The sequence below is a fragment of the Cajanus cajan genome, chromosome 11 (assembly GCF_000230855.2).
Source record: "Cajanus cajan strain Asha chromosome 11, NIPB_CcT2T_4, whole genome shotgun sequence".
Classification (NCBI taxonomy): domain Eukaryota; kingdom Viridiplantae; phylum Streptophyta; class Magnoliopsida; order Fabales; family Fabaceae; genus Cajanus; species Cajanus cajan.
The window spans coordinates 33,487,367-33,507,867 of record NC_138527.1 but is presented as its reverse complement, the minus strand read 5'-3'; the positions used below and the strand labels follow the sequence as shown (position 1 = coordinate 33,507,867).

The following is a 20,501-nucleotide window of genomic DNA, read 5'->3' as shown; positions in this document are numbered from 1 at the left end:
AAAAAGACTGTTGATGAGAGGAAGACATTCAATTCATCAGATTTTTATACTGTAGGCTTCACACATCAAGGCATGATAAATTGTAAGTTACAATTTTCTTAGCACAAAAGATGCAGCCTGACATATGCTTCATTAGCACAATTGCAAGAGTTCCATGGCAGCATAAAACTACGTGATCTCTGGAGTCATTCTAGAAGAAAGACTTTAACAAGATTATACAGTATACAGCATCAAAGAGACGGGCAAGATAATCTCAAATGAACTAGAGGCTAGTTTACCAAGAATTTAAATAAAATAAAATATAAAAAAAAAAAAAACTCTATCCACTAGAATAATTGGTCAACCAGTCAGCCGAAAAACACGGCACTCATCCGTGATAATTAGGACCAAGAAGTTTTTATAATGAGTTAAAATAAGAGTACAAGGATGAGTTGATATTCAACACAAATCTGTCCACAACAGTCAATCACAACCCAACCTTGAGTTGTAAAAATATATAAAACACTCGCACCTAAATAGATAAGAAAATACATTACAATTCACAATCCATATCAGAATAATAAAATCAGCAACAGTCTATAAACGACAGATTGAAGAAAAATTGTCCCTAAAAGATGTTATATACACATTTTATTTTCCAAAGAATCTTAAATTAAAAATGTTATTTTTCATGTTTAATTTATTATTTAAAAATATTATTAAGAAATATAACCACAGAAATAATTTTTGCATAAATTTTTCCCAAAATTATTTCTAAAGGAATATAAGAATCTAACATTATCAAACTAAAAAAAAGGGTTTATATCATATTTTATCTGCTTATTTGATGCAATAAAAAATTTTAATCCCCAAATAAATTTTAATAATTAAATCACAATTGATGAGGTGTATAAGTCACAAAAATCATAATTCCCGAACTTGAAAAAGTTTTCCAAATACCAAAGGCCTTCCATAAGATACTTCAAACACTACCACCACAAGTCGTTCAATACACCGATTCATTATACAACGTAAACACTTTTTGCCGTGAAAAAAAAAAAAAGGAATATCCAACTTTTTAGTTGTTATTATAAAAAACCCTACAAAACAAGAGGATTGACAGGGCATCTATTGACAGATGGTTCAAAATAAACTAATGAAATTCCAGTTGCACGTAGTCCTAATATAAGTCCAAATGAAGAAGGCAAAAGGAAATGAAAAAGAAGATAGTGTCTAGGAGATAACAATATCACAACTTCTATTTGATTTATCCAGCAAACTGTATGACATTATACGGCCTCAGTCTTCCTGCTTGTTTGAGTCTTTCAATTCACCATTGGATGGTATCTGCAAGCAGCCAGTTAAACATTCAGGAGATACAACCACATTGCAGAAGGCGAGCACAATATTTCAATTTTTTGAAGAAATATGAACAATATAGCCTAACCTACTTAACAGCAAGTAATTTCTTTAGGAGGTATAACCACAGTTGAAGACCCATTACAAGATTTAAAGCCAAATCAATTTGGAAAAAAAATCCGCACCTTGAATTGAAGATTTGTTATTGTAGCTCTCAACAGATCATCTCCAACTATTAACCTCAGCATCTTCACAAAATCATCCCGGGATATCTGCTTTGACTGGATTAAAACAGCATCAAATGTTAGAGCTATTTCATAAATCAATGAAATAAGGCATCAAGTGGTATTTTACATACCCTGAATTGATCATAATGTCCTTTGATACGAATCATATCCTTGGGAGGAACCTGATTCCTGATAGCAGCAAAAAGCACAGGAAAAGGCATCCAAGGGGATTTTGGAATTTTTGGAGTGCTAGCAACCATACTAGGAGCTTTTACCTAAGGAGGTAACCCACAACCAAAAGTTATATGAATAATGCTCTATATGTAAAAGCAAGAAAGCTAAACAACACAGGATTTAAAACCAGAAGACAGTTTTCACAAGCACAATAAAACCCTAAAAGTGGTATTTTTCCTCCCAAAACACTAAACTATGAATTTGTCCTTGCAGCCGTAGAACAGACTTGAATTCCAAAACAGTGAATGCAAAAGCTAAATATTCACAGAAGTGGAAGCAACAAACTTTCAGCCCTTAATCACCACCCTATAACTTTCAGACTATATCTTGCATGGCCACACCCTTGTGAAACATTCAATTCCTCTAACTGCTGATAACTGCTTTTTTTCTATCAGAATAGATCAACCACATCACTTTTCACCATATCAAGAGAAATATTAAAACAAAAAGATATTGGAAATATAAGGTATTAAAAAATAGTTATCATTATAATCCTTGGAAAGCATTAGATGCAAAACTCAAATATCAAATAACTTACATTATCAACTGTAGAAGATTCTGACTGTAACAGGCCATAAGGACCGTGACAGGCTGTATTAATCCCAGAAACATTCTTACCCTCACTTCCATAAAATCGACCTGAAAAATTGCATCATGAATAAATGATCAATAAGAAAGAATCTATTCACACAACTAAGAAGCAGAATTCGCTGGCTGTTTCATTTAACCAGAGTGAAGTTATTAATCTAATAAATGTAGGATAGACCCCATGGAGATATCACCAATATCTTCAGATGAATTGCTGTTTCCTAATACTAATGGAAAGAAATAACCATAGATATCAATTAGTTTGCCGTTTGCTCAATTCATTGAGTACTAATTACACTATTAAAATATACAATTTGTTTTTGCAAGGAAAATAAAAATGAACTGTAAACATAAAAAAAAATAATAACAAAAGGAACAATGTATCACCTTCTGCATCAGAAGAGACCTTGAAGCTAAGTACGAATTCTGGATAGATGTGAGTGTTCACGTTCATATTCCACACCACATAGCATTTTGGGCATTGAATGTCATCCACCCCATTATCATATTCACAACTACTGGGATGAAACTGACTGCTGCCGGGACGGAGAATCTCCATGTTTCCCATTATTACGCGGCAAAGGACCAAGTGTCGAACCCCATTTTCGTCAACATCACAAAAACGCACACTGCATATTTGGGAAAATTGAAGAATTCTTTAAGTGTTCCAACAGAATAATCTATAATATAAATGCCAAATAGTAACATAATAAATTGGACAAAAAATATAATATCAGGAAAGAAGTGTATATATATAAGAAAAATATAAACTAGAATATATAAATATATATTGTATGCAACAACACTTAAAAACAAAAGACAACAATAACACCAAAACAATTAAGAATAAGAAGGAAAAATTGCTCATCAGTCATTACTCAACCCCCAAAGTAAAAGGAGAGCAGCAAAAACTGATAATAGATTATTCCTGCAGTTAAGAATAATCACAATATAAACAGTACAGGACAAGAAAAAAAATTGTTGAAGAGAGAATTATGGTAAATATTGGATGTGAAAATGATCAGACTTTTACATAAGAAAATCTCCAACGCATAAACACATAATATATTGCACTTTTATTAATGTCTGGACTCTGGACAACAATGTTTATATTTGAAAAATATATGAATGTATATACTTCAAATTAGGTAGACCACAAAGAAAGAACACTGCACATTAATCTAAATTAGAGACTATGACTCCAATTATAATTCAGTAGAGGTAGATTTTAGTCACCAATGGCATTTGAAAATAAAGGACAACTTGCTCATTAACCATCAGAAGCCAGTATATCGACATCAATCTTAATTTTACCCAGTCAAATATAAGCCACAGATAAGTTTATCAACATTTTTAACATTATTTAAAAGATTTTATTGTTCAGGTTAGATGATATCAAAACTAACCTGGCATCAGGGCAGGTATCAGCTGCAAGATGAACACCAATGCCATATGTGCATTTTGATCTAGATAGTCCACAATGACCAAGTCCATACTGCATCATTGTAGATAGTTCTCCTTTAGAAGAAGCAAGCCAAGCATATCGAATGTTAGCTTCCCCATGAATTTTTTTGGTAATTTCAGCTTGCTTATGGAACAGCTCCCATCGTGCTTGCATTGACGCACCTGAGCAGTGGGAAATCTCAACTATGTCAGAATCAGTACTGCCAAAACTATTCATTCCCTTAAGAAACATCTTTTGTACAGAATTCAAATCCAAATTTCCATATATCAATTCAGTATACGCATCTAAACCTATGTCTTGATTTTGCTGAATAGCTTCCCCAACATTTCCACAGTCCTTTTTGTTAATGCTATCTTCAACTTCTACATCATATTGACAGCAGTTTTGTTTAGTGTCAATTTGAATACCCTTAACTAGAGCATTGGACTCTCCACTACACTCACTCAACCTGGATTGATCCACTCCATTTATTTCAACTTCTAAATGTAATTTTATTTCATTAGATTCATACGATTCCTGACTTTTTCCACTTTCTTGTTTGACGAAATCATAAGGTTCTTCATCAGAAGCAGCATAGATTTCAGGGAAAAAGCAGCTCCCCGCTTCATCAATCCAAGCTATAGGTTGTTGCAAGCCAGTTTTCAAGTCCACCTTATGCAGATGAAAAAAATTAAACACAAGATGATACCCATTTAACTCCACTTCCACGGCGACCTTCTTCTTGACTTCAAGATCTTTCTTAACCAAGTCAACAACGTCCTTAGGAAAATCCAACCATTCACCATTCTTATAGAACATCAAACGCTCCAGTCTCCCACTCTTTTTATAATTCAGAAAACGTCTAACTAAAGACTGTCCAATATGAGGACCAGCATTTGTCAGCTTGTTTTTATATCCACCCAATCTCCTCCGTTTCACAACCCTGCTTGTTGGTGACGTAAATGATGGCCAATGACCTAACGCTGGTTGCGAAGCTCCACTTAGAAGTGCAGCATATCGGGTCGCTCGCTTGCGCTTCAGATTGAGTCCAACCCTATCCAATGCCTTTGCGCTTTTTGCTTCCATTTCTATCAACTAGATTAATATCTATAAACACGCTTAAATTTAAAAGCTCAGGTGCAGCAGTTAAATAGAACCCTAGACCTTGAGCAGTTTCAAAGAAACTGTGGTGGCAATGGTGAAGACCGTGACATCAAGATTCAAGAATATTTGGCAATCCCTGGATATTCAAAACTTCTGAGAATATTGAACTAATACATAGGATAGATAATGGGCACATCATTATAAAGTTAAGATAAGGAATAAGAGGTTAATCAATAAAAGCATTCCCTGCATAACAAACCAAGTAATCTGAATCACTTGCACAGTGACATATTGCAAAAGTAATATATCCAACAAGATTAAAAAACAATAGAGTATTGAACTTATAAAACATACTACAAGAGTGATCAACATCCATAATACAGTACATTAATTTAAACTCGTATTTAAGGTCAAAAAATGCACCTAGTGCACCCAATAGAAAAATTATCTTACAAAAAAAGCTGTATTTCTTGTAGCAGTGCCGGTATAATCAGATAAACTTAAACACCAAGAAATTCACAACTCAAACTTAAGAAATACCACGAAATTGACCAAAGGCATGAATACAAATAAATTTACGCATACCCAGCACTGCATTTAGTGTTCATACTGTACATCCTTTTCCCCCGTAACAGCTCTGCTCCTGATGATGGAATTTAACATAATAAAAATTCATAAAATTAAATGAAAAAAAAAACTGCATAATTGTAACCTAGTCAGTCAACGACCACGACCAAAGACACCATATCAATAATCGACAAATCAAAACACCCCCAATCAAAAAAATAATTAAATCAATATCACTTCTAAAATCAAAATCAGGTAAAAAACTTTCGAATAACCAGCAAAATCAGTTCAAACACCAAGAACAACCAAACTGAACCCCGATCTACTAACTCCAAGCCCCAATTTGCAAAGTCAAACCGACACGCAAAAAAAAATCCAAAACCCTAGCAGTTATTCAGATTCCGAATCGAAAAGCACATGGAAAATCGAGAGAAGCTTTAGAAATTACCTGAGAGCACAAACACGCAAAACAACAAATTACCTATTTACTAAGATAAATTTTCCACCTCTTTTTTTTTTAGCTTATTTTTTTTTTTCTTCTTCTTACTTTCTATTTCCAATTCCCCAGTGCATCGGAGGGATAGGATCCTATATACACCGTTCTTCGCTGAGAGCGAAAAACCCTAACTAGAAGGATCGGCGAATGGAGGGTTAGGTGAAAACAACGCCTGAAAAACACTGATAATAGAGGCGTTTCCCCTAGATTCTGCAATTCTCGCTACCCCCTTTTCCAAGTAAACCCACGCAACATTCACACTAGGGCTTTGATATTCTCACCCGCATTCGCCTCTTTCTTTGGTCACAGCCCCCGTCTTATTGGACCGTCATTGCTCGCTCGTGCCACGTTTTCTTTTTTCCTTTTTCTAATTTCTTGTTTTCCAATTTTCCCATCCACATCTTCTAGTGCTTCTCGAACGTCTTTTTTAAACATATAATTTCCTTATTTTTTAAGAGATAGTACATGTGTTTTTTTTTTTCTTTTTTCTTTCGAATATGTAGTTCACGTGGTTTAGTTGTTGATGAGCAGTTTGACTAAATAAATGTAACAAAAAAAAAACAATAAATGTATTTTTACAGATTATAGATTTTTAAGAAAAGAGGAGCGTTGTATTGTATTCATGCTTTGGTCAATTCTCTGAACAAAATAACTTTTCTCTAAGTATAACTCTTAATTTTAACAAATTATAAAATTATTATAATTTTAAATAAATTATAAAAAAAATTATTTATGTAGTTACTTTTTTAAAGTTATGCAAATATATATGACTTTTAAAATTATAATTATTATAAAATATTTGAATAGTTTAATTGTAGTCTTTTGGGGAAATGGGTGTGGAGTGTCTAAATCTTTGTGGGTCCAAGTTGTGAAAGCAAGGTATGGTTCATTATCCTCTTTGCTAACCTCGGCGGTGGTGGATCCAAAAGCATCGATTTGGTGGAGGGATTTGGCGGTGGTGTGTCGTCAAGCGGGCGTTTGGTTGTCGTCAAATTTAAGTCGTATTCTTGGTGATGGTAGAACGATTCGGTTTTGGATAGATAAATGGTTGGGTGATGAAATTCTTGTGGATGTGTTCCCTCGTTTGTTCTCTTTAGCAATGAATAAGGAATCGTTAATAGCTGAAAATGGAAGCTTTGATGGGTCATCGTGGAATTGGGCCTTGGTTTGGCGTCGACCTTTATTATTGCAAAGGGAAATTGATCTTGCTCATGAACTACAGGCGATGATTGAGCTTGTCCAACCTAAGGTGCACATGGAGGATTTGTGGTTATGGAAGTGTGACTCATCGAAAGCATTCACAGTGCGGTCGGCATATGATTTTGTGTACTCTTTCTATAATATAGGTGAGGTGGTGGATGAGGTTGTAATGCTGGCATTGCGGCGTATATGGAAAACCAAGGCACCGCGTAAGAGTATGGTTTTTGCTTGGCAATTATTACTCCGGTCATTGCCTGTGCGTCAAGCTTTAGTGCGGCGGGGAGTGTTGCTTATTCACGAGGATTGTGTGTTTTGTAATAACAGGGAGGAGGATGTGACACACTTGTTTCTACATTGTGATGTTGCTAGCTCAGTTTGGTATTCATTATGTCGGTGGTTGGGTTTTTCATCATGTTTATCAGATTCTGTGGAAGGCCAATTGTTGACTATGAGTGGTTTTGTTGCTGGGAAAAAACCTGCTCGTGTTGTTGTGACTATTTGGGTTGCAACTGTGTGGAGTTTGTGGCTACACCGAAATAAAATAGTGTTCAATAATGGAGTGTGTGATGTACTTGAAGTAGTTGAATCTGTTAAATATAGATCATGGAAGTGGTTAACAGCAGGGATGAATCATGGAAACATTCCATTTGTAAATTGGCTTAATGAGCCATACCATTATTTTTCAAGTTTCTTGTAATTTGTAATGGTGAAAGTTTCCTTGTACTCTCAATTTCTTATTTCTTAAATAAAACGTTATTGATTATCAAAAAAAAAATTCAATGTTGTAATTAGTGTGTATTGACATTTGATAAGGACTTCTTTTTAATAACAAACTTATATTATTTTCAAAGAAAAATGTTTATCAATATAAAGTATTACATGTTGAATATGATGGAGGTAAGGTGAATTTTTAGAAGTTCTAAGTCATGAATTAGTATCTAAGGAGTCTCCTACAATGAGACATTAATTCCAAATTTTGATAGATGTTAAATAGTTTGTATCAGTGGTTTAAAATCTGGATCGAACCGGCCGGTTGGACCGAGAATTGATAGCCGGTTCGAATATTAAGTTAGATCAGTTATGCAGTCGACTCGTTTCTAACCGGGTTGAACCGGTTAATTTTTCGATTCTACCAGTAAACCAGTGGGTCAAATCGGTTTAACCACTTTTTTTCTAAAAAAATTTTAAGGGACCATAAACCACAAAAATAATAATGAAAATTGAATCTCTTAATGAAAGAGCAAAGAGTCTTATTAAATATAACAATGACAATTTATTTTAATGTATTTACTTGTAATATATACAACTTAAATAACTTTTATAGTATATTATTAATTTTAAATTATATATTTAATAATATAATATCTATGTAGATATTACATATATTATTTTGTGATATCAATTGTAGTATATTATATATGTACATATTGTTTATATTTGTAATTTGTATTAATATATAATTTAACATGTAATTTTTTATGTATTTATTTACAAAATAAAAATAAAAATAATTTTAAATAAGATAAAAAAAATTGAAATTTAAAATAAGATATAAATTTATTAAAATTTATAAATATAAAATATATTTAATATGAATATTTTTTTAATAAAAATAAATAAAAAATTAAGTCATGCGGTTTAACTAGTGACCCACCGATTCAACCTTTGACCCATTAACCCAGTACCTTAACCGGTTCGATGACCGGTCCGATTTTTAAAACTATAATTTATATATTTCGTTTAAATAAAGCTTGAAGAAAATAAAGTTTGAAGAAAATAAATAGGTTTTTTTTAATAATTAAATTGATGATTGTAAAATGATCAATTACTTTATTTTTACAAACATAAGACAAATATGTTTTGTGGCCCTTCAATAGTTTCAAAAACTAGCAACTAGCATCCCTCAAAACAATCAAATATATACCAACACTAAATTTGTTATAATTAAAGAAGAAAATCACAACAATATTATATTTCAAGGTATTAATCATAAGGAAAATCATTTTAATTAGATTTGTCGCTTGAAAGAATGATAATGAAAATCTCATTTCTACTTAACTTTCTCAAACACTCAATAAAAATATTACACACAATAATTTGTAATATAATATATATTAAATTTCGATGTTCAAATTTTTTAGTTATTTCGTATTATTATAATGATTTTATGTAAATTAATCAATTAATTTTATAAGTAATATTTATTTATATTTTTTAAAAAACATATTATACATTAATTTATTTAACAAAATATTTTTTTTTCTTCAAATTTTATAAAATTTTGTATACTTTATATTTTAATAAAAAATCAATTTAACAATCAAATTATTAAATTTAATATATATTATAAATTATCAATAAAATATTTATATTCATAATTATTCTTAATATAACTTAATTATAATTATCCAATTTTTGTATATTATGATATTATCATAATGATAATACATGTCAAATTTTATATAAATTGGATATTTATAATTAAATAATTTTATAGTTAATATTTATTTATATTTAGAAAAACATATTATATTTCGATATGATATTTAATAAATTATTAGATAGATTATGAGATATCGTATCTATAATAATAATTATTTAAAAAGATATAAAAAAATATTTTTTTTTACATTTAAAAAGTGTAATGATTTATTAAAAAATGAAGAATAAAAATAATTATATATATATATATATTTTCTTTATAATAAGTATAAATAAAATATTTTTAGATTTATAAAATTTTGGTTCAATTAGTTATAAATTATGAAATACTTCGATATGAGTTTATTTATAAATTCATTTTGGTTGAATAAGTTATTTTGGTTCAAATAGGCATAAGAGAATCTTTTTAAAGACATACCACAATCTATGATTCATTTTGGTTCAATTAAGTTATTTGTGGTTACAAAACATTGTAACAAAACAACCAGTGACAAAGCAGAAAATAAAAATGTCTCAGATTTCAGTTTCACCCTATCGCCACCCTCTTCCGATGGCTCTCCTCGCCGTCACTTCCCGCACTCCGATCCTCTTCTCACACAACCCTAATCCCCTTTATCTCTCATCTCTCCACTCCCACCTCTCTCTCTCTCCTCGCCCTCTCAGGTTCCCTTCTCTCCGCTTCATCTCCGCCACCGCCGGCGACGCCGACGCCGACGCCGCCAAGCCCGCCCCCAAGATCTCCGACGAGTGGGGCGAGGACTACGAGCCCGAGGCCGAACCATCGTCCTCCAAGCTCCCCGATTCGGACCCTCCCAAGGACGAGGACGAATGGGAGGAAGGAGGGGCAGCCGGCGCCGGTGGCTACATCGACGGCGGGAATGGGATTCCGGCCGCCGATACCGAGTCTCCGGTGGAGGGGCTGAAGCGTGCTCTGGTGGACACGGTGTATGGGACCGAGTTAGGGATTCGGGCTGGGTCGGAGGTCCGTGCTGAGGTGTCCGAGTTGGTGACTCAGTTGGAAGCGTCGAACCCTACCCTTGCCCCTGTGGAGGAACCTGCCCTACTTGATGGAAATTGGGTGTTGCTGTAAGTTTTAATTCCTTTACCAATTGTGATTTTTTTTTTTTTTTTGCATGTAAAAAATTGTAAATAATCTCATGATTTGTATGTTATTGCATGAATGAATATTAGTCACTAAAACTGAGTAATTATCAAATAAGTCCTTGAATATCGTTAGAAATGAAGAAATTTTCAAATAAGTTCTTAAAAATATCAAATAAATTCTTAAATTTAAAATATCAAATAAATTCTTACATTTAACTATTTATTGTCATTTTGATATCTGAATATTTATTGATATTATGGCTTTAATTACACTCTTTTTTTTTAGTTTTTGACTACTATGATCTTGAATTTGGACTTTCAAGACGTATGTAACAATTTCTTAGTTTCAGAACTAATATAAATATAACATTGTTTTCCAAATTCAGGGACTAATTTAGGTTTATACTTTTATTGCATGTTGAAAAATAATGGTCCTCTTTATATTAGAGCTTTGCATTGCTTGTATCAGTTGTTGTTGATTTAAGTTCTTTTGTTTATTTGCTTGTCAAACTGATGTAGGTACACTGCGTCTTCTGAACTTTTGCCTCTTCTAGCGGCAGGAAGATTGCCTTTGTTGAAAGTGGACAAGATTTCACAAACAATTGATACCAGTAGCTTCACCATTATAAACTCCACAACATTGTCTAGCCCTTTTGCGTCTTTGTCTTTCAGTGCATCTGCCTCGTTTGAAGTTCGAACCCCCTCAAGGATACAGGTATTTCCCATGAAAACGTTAGTATTTTACAAAAGCAAATTTCTTAGTCAAAAAGGCAAAAGGTTCTACAGGTGAAAGGTGCCAAAAAGTGCATTCCTAGTTGAAGAAAGATGTTAATATTAAAACAAGAAGAAAAAAAAAAGACTAAAATATTTCACTATATTGCATTAGTTTACCATATAAATTAACTATTCAGGCTGTTAAGAACTTTTAAGGTGACGTTCTTAGTAAAAATAAGAGATCAAGATGCTTTACAAAACCTTGAGTTGGTTGCTCGTAAGAGCCGCAAAGCATCAGACTCAAGTTAGATGGTTGCCCATATGACTTTTTTCAGCTAATAGCAACTCATTAAGGGTGCCCCTCACCTGAACCAAAAAGGCATGCATCTCACTAAAAAGAGAGGGGGGCAGTGACTCAATCAGCAAGAGGTGCTGGCCCTTCTCTCCTCACTTTAAATCCTCAGTTGTGCATTTGGGCACCTTATAGTGATTTGGCCAAAAGAAAAAGAAAGAAGATACATGATAATCCGTGTACCTGTACACAACTTAATGGATGCTGAATTAGGATTTTATGGTTCTTCCAACATAGATGTTTCTTTCAGAAGCTCTTCTGATCTGCTCTTGTATTGTGAAAACTGGCAATTGTTCTTATTACTATGGGGGCAATAATAAGACAATGTAGATAGAAAAATTATTATACTTACCAGATTCTGTGCCTTGTATTCTTCTGGTGCTTCAAGAGTTCATCTTATCATATTCGTACTTAAGTAGTTAAATTCATGATTGCTTCAATTCTATCATGCAAATATGATTTGTATGATGCTTATTGTTAATGATACTGCAATCTTTATGCTACCAAATGTTGTAGGTTGCTTATTAGTTTGAACAGTGTACATGTGAACCTTTTAGATTGCAGATGACTAGAAAACTCTTGCTAACATTTCTAAACGCAAGCAGGTCACATTTAAAGAAGGTTCAATACAGCCTCCAGAGATAAAGTCTAAAGTTGAACTTCCAGAAGATGTAGAAATTTTTGGCCAAAAGCTTAGCCTACTGCCTCTGCAACAATCCCTTGGTCCACTGCAGAATGTGGTGGAAAACATATCGCGTGTCATTTCTGGTCAGCCAGCTCTTAAGATTCCCATTCCTGGCGAGAGGACAAGCTCATGGCTTCTTACTACATATCTGGATAAGGATTTGCGAATATCAAGGGGGGATGGGGGTCTTTTCATCCTTGCCAGAGAAGGGAGTACCCTTCTTGAACAATAGGAAAGTTATTATACACCTTTCTTCCTTCTACCATCCCCTCTCCGACCCCTGAGAATAATAATGTCAAAGATTTATTCAAAATGTCTCAATTCTTTATGTTTCTTTCTTCCCAAGCTGATGTATATTTAAAGGAGTGACGACGGGTTATATTATCAGGCTGTAATTCTACATTCTATACATTGTTGGAAAGATAATGTAAACCCTAAATAGCTTCGGTGACATATTGCTTTGGGAAAGGATTATGAAATCAATTTACAAAGCTACTTTTTTGGATTGAGACTGTGTGGCTAGATGCTACGCAAAAGTCAAGGGGTTTTGTTGTTTCTACAACCTATTGCTGTGCTGCACATTTTTGATTTCCTGGTCCACCGAAACATATGGGTGTGTATGGTAACCGTATGCATCAAATTCACAAATTCTAATGCACCAAAATGAAAAGTAAGAATTTTTGTCTTTCCGTTCAATCTGAATTTATTTGAATTTGTAAGTTTTCAATGGTGAATATGTTGGAGTAATGTAGTTGGCGTAATAGAGGGCATTCGCCAAATGCGCAAACTGACATCTTGAAAGCATCACAGAAATGAGTGCCTTTTCCAACAAAGCATTGAAATTTTAAGGGAATATAAGGTGATATAACCTAAAGTACCTACTTACACGAGATCCATACTATGGGCTGTTATTGACAATAATTTAGCTCTAATTTCATAGGCCCGATCTAAATATAAGGAAATTGATGACATTGTAGAATACGCTCCGTATAAGGTTGGATAATATGGTGAGGGATATCAAGCTTCAAAATGTTAACCAATATACTCTCTTGGTTTTTGGACATTCCAATTGGTTACCTCAACTATAATGACCATAAGATCATCTTGGTTAGGATTTACTCCTACAAAATCATCATCAGAAAACATTCTCATGGAGATATGATCATCATTAGAAAACATTCTCATAGAGATATGATTATTGGGTTGGCAAGAGTTTGGATTGATATTGTTTATAGCTCTTAGATGTTGTTTTCTGGCAGAGTTGGTGCTTCCTCCTCCTACAACCCTCTTGCAATCATACTAATTATCCTTCTTGTTTTATTTTTCTTGATGTTGCCAACTTCTTGTTGTGTGGTTGGATTAGCTCCATGTTGTTCATTGGGACGATTTTGTCTGTCTGGTCCTCATCCTTATCCTCATCTTCTATCTTTGCCTCGGTAACCACCTCAGTGATTTTGATAATGTTGGACACATTGTCCAACTTGTGTCTCGCTTGGATTAGTTTTTCAATTTTGTCCTACAATGTCCAAAGTTCCTCTATGGTATGTCCTTGATTGCAATGAAATTGACAATATTTGTTTTTATCAGCATTTGGTGGATTATCTTCCGGCAGAAGTAATGTAATCAAATCTGCATCGTGAGCTTCTTCTAATAAATTAACATATGAAGCATTCCCTCACTGTGGGCAAGGCTTTTTAAACTTGATGTCCCTGGTGATTTTTAATTTGTCTTTTCCAGTGTTTGATTCACCCTTTTGACAAGGGAATATTGTGTGCCTTGTTATGAAACTCAACATGTTCTTTCATTTGAATGTTCGAAGTTCATCCATACTGGTTGGTTCCCTTTTACACGAACTGTTCATGAATGGTCTTGGTTTGAGAGCCATCATCAACATGAAATGAAGGGTAACTTCATGATTTTGGTTGCAGACTTTGATTCATAAGGCTGCAAAGTGCTCTATAAATTTGTGTAGTGACTCATCTTCTCCTTGTCGCATGTTGGTCAAAGCTGCTACAATGATATGATGAAGATGACTGGTGGCATATTGTGCTCCGAACCTCTAAATCAAGGTGGTAAAAAAGTCAACCGACTTCAAAGGTAATTGAGTATACCAACATAAGGCTGTCCCTTTCAATACATGATAGCATCGTCATTTGTATACAAATTCATCTAGGTGATGTAAGCATCAATATGCTCCTTAGGGTAGGTGATTTCATCATATCGTTCAATACTCAACAGTTTCCAACCTATTGGAAGAGGAACTTCCATGATGTCATCCGTGAACGTATGTCTTCAAATAGTTGTTTAACCGTCATGGTGATAAATTGGATCATAGTTTGGATGCCAAGAATAATGAACATTACTGTGAGTAGCAACAAACTTAGGTTAATGATGGTTAGGCTGATAGGTTGGATCGTAAGTTGGATGTCGAGAATGATGTGGTTGATGAGTATTGGGATGGTAGGTTGAGTCATAGCTTGGATGTTGAGAATGATATGTGTTGCTATGAGTGACGACATGCTCATAAATTCGGGTAGGAGTATGGTGTCCTTTATCATCATGTGTGTTGGCATTTGTAGAATTGCGAGGTCACCCAAATTGTACTTTGATATTGGCATTTTCTGGTCGTAATGCTTGTAAGCCAGCTTCATGTTGACGATGCATGGCTTCAAGGGCTTCCTCATTCTGACGTTTGCCCTATCCTTCATAGTTGACATTCCATTTCCTTCTTGTTTCGATGTTTCTCGTACTTGGCTTCTACTTGATTCCATAAGTGATCAAAGGAAAGTTTATTACGGTCCCAGGATAAATGCTAAAATGTTCTTACCAAGAACTAGGTTCTCATTAATCTACTTCTTCACAAGGTCTTCATTAGCAATCTCTGAATATGAACGATAACTCATCCATTCCAAGGTTCTCCGGGGAAGGTTAGGTACCTACAAAAGAAATTTCAAAAATCAAGTTATTTCATCTTACGTCATAGAATGGGTAGTTATATAATCTAACCTTATAGATTGTCCAATTCGATCTTATAAGCTGGCAATCCAACCTTATAGGCTAGCCACTACGCTAACCAAACAGTTAAGGGTATAATGGTCATCCATAGGGAACAGAAGCAGAATCATGCACACTTATTTTTCAGACAAATCAAACTCTTCTGATGGGAGCCTCCCCAGTACTACTTTGTAAAATTGAATTCTGATGAGGCCATTTCTCCCCCAATCTGGCTATGCTACAGTAAGGGGGCTTGTTATAGATGAAAATGTTCACTTCATAATTGTCCTTGCTTGCAATATGGGGCTTTTCTCTATTGTCAAAGCTGAGTTTTGGGCGATCAAACATACCCTCAACCTGGCTAGCAGTCGTGGTTTTGAACATGTGGAGGTGGAATTGGATTCTCAAATGGCTATCCATATGTTACTCAACCCTATCACCCTTGTAATGCCCTTGTTATGGACATCCTTTTAGGAAATATAACCTCCGATATGTTTATAGAGAAGCAAATGCTGCTACGGATGCTTTGTCTAAGTGGGTAATGTCTTTACCAGTAGATATTTAACTCTTCGGCAGTTTTATTTAGTGAGTAGCTTTCACTTTGGCCTCTAGATCTGTCTTATAATCAACAAAAAATAAATTATCAACAAATTGTGAGAGTCCCGTCTACATTAATTTTCACATAACTCTCTGTAGGAGGTCTCCAATGAATCCAATGTCCCTGCATGTTGGAAGTATTCACCCGAGAACAGTACAATCCCCATTTTGCATGTTGGAAGGATTCAACAGAATTAGTTATAAATGATTAAGACAGTGAAAGAGGCATGTGTTGTTAGGATGATACTCATCAATGAACAAATCAAGATGGTATTTTCCCATTTTTTATACTTTCAGCTGTTGTTGGAACGTAAACAGGAGAACAAACTCTATGCTAGTATCCTATATCACTTGCACATAGTTTGTTGTTTTATATTTGATATAATAGAATAGACATTTTTTTAAGTTCTTTTGCTATTCTGTCATTCTCTATCGCACCATCATATTATGTTGAATATTATTCATATGTCAAGCTAGGATTTCCAAAGCAAAAACTGTATTATCAGTTCAGCATGCACCCCATATAACACCATTTTCTTCCAAAGTCCCCGATACATTATCCCCATAAATTTTGAAGGTGATATTAATACCTTTCCATAAAAACATAAGAGAAGAAATAAGAGCATAAAATTACCCAAACTTCTTTTGTAAGTTAAATCAATTTATGCGCTATAACTTTTGTAAAGGTTAAATTAAAGAGCTTTTATAAAGGCTAAGGAGCATAAGATAATTAACTTATGAAAGAAGGTTGATTCATTTTATCTCTTTATTCTTCTAATAATTTATACAAGAAGGTTGATTCACTTGATCTCTTTTTATTCATCTGCCATGAGGATTTGTTGAGAAGTTTATTCAAACCAAACCATTCTCATATATTTGCGCTGCATAGAGACTTACGCAACCCGTGCGTACGCATTTCATCTGTTCAGGCTGTCACCTTCAGCTCCAAACATCATATTACAGCAAATTCTAGCTAGAAAGAAAAAAAGCTAGATAACAACTGTGATTCCTGCGTTTGGAGAGTTAACATATTATTTTTATGTGTTAGACCTGTTGTGAAACAAAGGGTAGCGTGCAAATTTGAATGTCACCTCCAAACATGGATCTAATACTGTGGTATACAGATTGCATAAACATGATATGGCAGATCCAGATGATGAATGGGAAAAATCAGACTGCAAGTTGCATAAACCAAATTTGCTTGGAACAATAAAATAAAGCAATGCACAAAATCTCCAGTATCATTATTGATTCAACGGGAAAATTATCCATGATATTAACAACTAGTTCTTTTAACCAAAACTTAAAACAAATGCATAAATGCTGGTTATCGAAAAGGAAGCTTGACTACCTATAAAAAATCCAAAGAAACAATAAACAGAGATAACAAATTTGCGTACTCTATCACCATCCCTACCAAAACTCCAACATCTTCCACCAGAGAGGGAGGGTCAGTTTTGCATCCACTGCAAAATGTCCTTCCTAATAACACCCCCTGACCAATTCACTCCGTAATTTGATCCAACAATTTCAGGCATAGAGACACTGAAGTGCCTGCCATGGACGGTAGTCCCAGCCGGATTAGACGGTCGCATCATTCTCCCAATTGTCGGAAAAGGCCTTGTCCATGATGATGAGGTACACAAATGCCTATCAGAATCCCTCCTGGACCTTCCTGAAGCCTTGTGGTTGGAAGAAGTGCCACCTGCTGCAGCATCCTTTCCCACTCTTCCTCCTGACCCACAATTCGACGGCGGCGGGCCCCGAATCTGAGCCGATGGCTTCATTCGATCCAGCCATCGCAATATAAAGTTCCCGAAATTCCGACCCACTTCTATGTCCCTTTCTTGAATGTTCTGATGCACACTGAGAGCTAAATTAAACACACCACGAGTCCGTCTGTGAAACACAACAATTACGCATTGCAAAATTTTCAAGTTAGAGCCTACACTCAGTGATCAGCATCATCATTCAGGCTAACAGGTAAATTTATTTAGAAGCACTTCTCAAAGAGAAAATTACAAAAAAAATCTTATGCATATCGATATTATCCTTCTAAATGTTGGATCTGAGGTCCGTACATAAATAACAAATTCAATTTCGAAATAACACAAAGAAACACTCTCTAATTGCAGTTCCTAATCTAGAGATGTTGGCGAGGAATTGGAAACATTGAAACCGGGAGAAGCACATGATGTGATTTGTCCGGCGGAAGAGAAATATAATATGATTATTATTGGTGAAGGAAAAGAATAGCATTGGGAATGGAACCTGTGAAGGAATTGGCGGAGCTTAGGGTACTTAGGGTTGACGATCCTGCGCTGAATCCTGAGAGCGAGCCTGTAAGTTCGCTTGAGACCCAAGAAATACGCAGTTCCGAGCGTTATCTCCCACAGCACCATTGAATTGAACCTCTACAACTTTCTCTCTCTCTCTCTCTCTCTTTTGATTTTGTGATTGTCGAGATGCAATTTTGACGATTCTTTTTCCTGTCGCCCAAGTTTCTATTCCGCCTCTCATTGGCACTCCAGAATTTTCGTTGGCGGTCACGCTCTTTACGTTTTCCAGTTCTCCTCGTCTCGCTGCTACTGTGCCAGTTGGACTTTGCGCTTCCCATGGCCTTCTATCTCTGGCCCGGCCCAATCTCTAATTGCCTGGAGAATGGAGTCTTTTTTTTTATTACACATTTATGTAATAAAATGCATTCTTAGGAGTACTTGATTAAAACAATAGTTTATACTTATAGCACGTGGAAAACAAGTAATCTAGTTATTTAAGTGATATTTTACGTTCCTTTAAATATTAAGCATTTTTTATTATTATTATTGTGCGTGTGTTAGATCGTTTGGTTGCTTACTCTTCTATATTCTTGATGCGTGAAGAGAGCAAGTAACTTTACCTACGATCGACTTTTTATAACTAATAAATTTCCTAGATGCTATAGATTTGATAACAATTTAGTATAAAAATAAAACAAACTGTATTTGACGTAGAAATAATTAATTAAGCAAAATCAAATAATTTATGTTATGAGAAGAAAAACAAAATTATAATTTTTTTTTTAAATATTCCTCGCAATACTTTCTTAAAAAAACCAAATTTATTTATTTTTAAAGAATTATACATTTCCTGTATTAATATTGGAAAGGTTAACTATAAAACATTTTAATACTGAATTATTCATCACCAATAACATATATGAATGATATCCCGGAACATTTAATGATTATCTATTTATTAGTAATTTGATAATATAGTTACTCAGTTCAAAACACGAACGATAGAAAGATGTTGAAAATTAATTTACAAAATTTTTTAATTTTTTATTTATGAAAATTAATAAGATTTACAACAATTCTCACACCATGTTGCTAAAACCTCTTATACAAAAATCTTTTAATACATTGTACAAACTAATTTTTATGTGTTAAAAATTTAGATGACTTTGTAAATTAAATTTTGAAAGTTAAAGTTTTAACTCAGTATAAGAAACTAATTTTTAAAAGGCACTAAAGTGTCTTTAAAGGTGTGTTTGATTTATGGTGCTAAATAAGATATAAACAATAGATTTGCATTTGATTTGTAGAAGGTCATGAATTATGAATTTATGATAAAGAAGAGGATGAATAATAACAAAAAAAAATCACATTTTATTACTTAAAAAACCATAAACAACCTTGTGTCTCATGTAATAAAACATTTACTACAATTTTATTAAATGAATACCACTAAACCCTTATTCATTATCACCTAACACCATTATTATTGTCATCATCCATCAGTGCTCCTCTTTATCATCATTATTGGTACCTTCATTACAATTGTTATCATAGGCATAACAATTTTCACCATCATATTGTCCCATTAAAATAATAATAATAATTTTCTATGCTAATTAATATTAAAAATATTATTATAATAAAATTAAAATTAATTTGTTTGTATTGTTCATTATTCATAAAAGAAATTACAAAACAAAAACTTGTCAAGTAACTTAAGCACTTGTTGTATGTTGTTTTTACTGCCTTAAAATTTATTTTAAAATATACTTAAAAGTGTTTTTGAAAGTTTATTTACCGAAAACTATTCTTTATTTTTAGTAGATCAACTCTCAAAAAATACATATAACTTATATCAAACAGACTCTAATACCTTAATATGTATTAAATGCATCATAAAGTGTACACTAAATTGTGTTGCGTCTTATTAAGACTTACCTCTACATTGTCATTATATTCCTCCATTATTCTTACAACCTAAAATGCTTATGATAATTTATATTAAACTTAGTTGTGGAATAAGTTTATTATTTTATTTGTGTTAAAGAATGTTCAGAACACTTTTTTAGTTGAAGTTTATTGAAAATCATACAATTTGATGAATCTCACTTCTAAATGAGGAGAAATTTATACGTT

General features: G+C 33.7%; 4 protein-coding genes across 6 annotated transcripts; 2 read left to right on the top strand and 2 right to left on the bottom strand.

Moving 5' to 3' along the window:
• Positions 1–927: 927 nt before the first annotated feature.
• LOC109788693 (inactive poly [ADP-ribose] polymerase RCD1) lies at positions 928–6,193 on the bottom strand. Of its 3 annotated transcripts, none has more exons than XM_029269301.2 (8): positions 5,951–6,193; positions 5,521–5,578; positions 3,794–5,181; positions 2,775–3,016; positions 2,338–2,438; positions 1,697–1,840; positions 1,524–1,619; positions 928–1,326 (listed from the first exon to the last, which is right to left on the bottom strand). In XM_029269301.2, exons 3-8 carry the CDS (start codon positions 4,915–4,917, stop codon positions 1,279–1,281), a joined length of 1,755 nt encoding a protein of 584 aa, XP_029125134.1. In that variant the 5' UTR covers positions 4,918–5,181; positions 5,521–5,578; positions 5,951–6,193; the 3' UTR covers positions 928–1,278. The 3 variants fall into 3 exon arrangements, with proteins under 3 accessions (XP_029125134.1, XP_020203067.1, XP_020203068.1); XM_020347478.3 differs by having other exon boundaries at positions 3,794–5,071; XM_020347479.3 differs by lacking the exon at positions 5,521–5,578 and having other exon boundaries at positions 3,794–5,071.
• Positions 6,194–7,097: 904 nt separating this feature from the next.
• On the top strand, positions 7,098–7,895 carry LOC109788691 (uncharacterized). Its single transcript, XM_020347477.1, has one exon. It carries the CDS (start codon positions 7,098–7,100, stop codon positions 7,893–7,895), a length of 798 nt encoding a protein of 265 aa, XP_020203066.1.
• A 2,175-nt stretch (positions 7,896–10,070) lies between these two features.
• LOC109788698 (Plastid-lipid associated protein PAP / fibrillin family protein) lies at positions 10,071–13,004 on the top strand. The gene is made up of 3 exons (XM_020347487.3): positions 10,071–10,726; positions 11,264–11,459; positions 12,416–13,004. The coding sequence occupies exons 1-3, from the start codon at positions 10,149–10,151 to the stop codon at positions 12,725–12,727; spliced, it is 1,086 nt and encodes a 361-aa protein (XP_020203076.2). The 5' UTR covers positions 10,071–10,148; the 3' UTR covers positions 12,728–13,004.
• A 4,297-nt stretch (positions 13,005–17,301) lies between these two features.
• LOC109788703 (envelope glycoprotein) lies at positions 17,302–18,723 on the bottom strand. Its single transcript, XM_020347493.3, has 2 exons — positions 18,358–18,723; positions 17,302–17,985 (listed from the first exon to the last, which is right to left on the bottom strand). The coding sequence occupies exons 1-2, from the start codon at positions 18,486–18,488 to the stop codon at positions 17,538–17,540; spliced, it is 579 nt and encodes a 192-aa protein (XP_020203082.1). The 5' UTR covers positions 18,489–18,723; the 3' UTR covers positions 17,302–17,537.
• Positions 18,724–20,501: the final 1,778 nt, after the last annotated feature.

Bases quoted from the DNA above. Each gene is read 5' to 3' on its own strand.
- LOC109788693 (XM_029269301.2), bottom strand. From the start codon at position 4,917: ATGGAAGCAAAAAGCGCAAAGGCATTGGATAGGGTTGGACTCAATCTG. The intron at 2,439-2,774 runs GTGATACATTGT...GCAATTTTTCAG, and splicing joins GGTCTCTTCTGATGCAGAAG to GTCGATTTTATGGAAGTGAG. The intron at 1,620-1,696 runs GTATGTAAAATA...GTTTTAATCCAG, and splicing joins GACATTATGATCAATTCAGG to TCAAAGCAGATATCCCGGGA.
- LOC109788691 (XM_020347477.1), top strand. From the start codon at position 7,098: ATGAATAAGGAATCGTTAATAGCTGAAAATGGAAGCTTTGATGGGTCA.
- LOC109788698 (XM_020347487.3), top strand. From the start codon at position 10,149: ATGTCTCAGATTTCAGTTTCACCCTATCGCCACCCTCTTCCGATGGCT. The intron at 10,727-11,263 runs GTAAGTTTTAAT...AAACTGATGTAG, and splicing joins GATGGAAATTGGGTGTTGCT to GTACACTGCGTCTTCTGAAC. The intron at 11,460-12,415 runs GTATTTCCCATG...AAACGCAAGCAG, and splicing joins GAACCCCCTCAAGGATACAG to GTCACATTTAAAGAAGGTTC.
- LOC109788703 (XM_020347493.3), bottom strand. From the start codon at position 18,488: ATGGTGCTGTGGGAGATAACGCTCGGAACTGCGTATTTCTTGGGTCTC. The intron at 17,986-18,357 runs GTTCCATTCCCA...TGTGTTTCACAG, and splicing joins CTCCGCCAATTCCTTCACAG to ACGGACTCGTGGTGTGTTTA.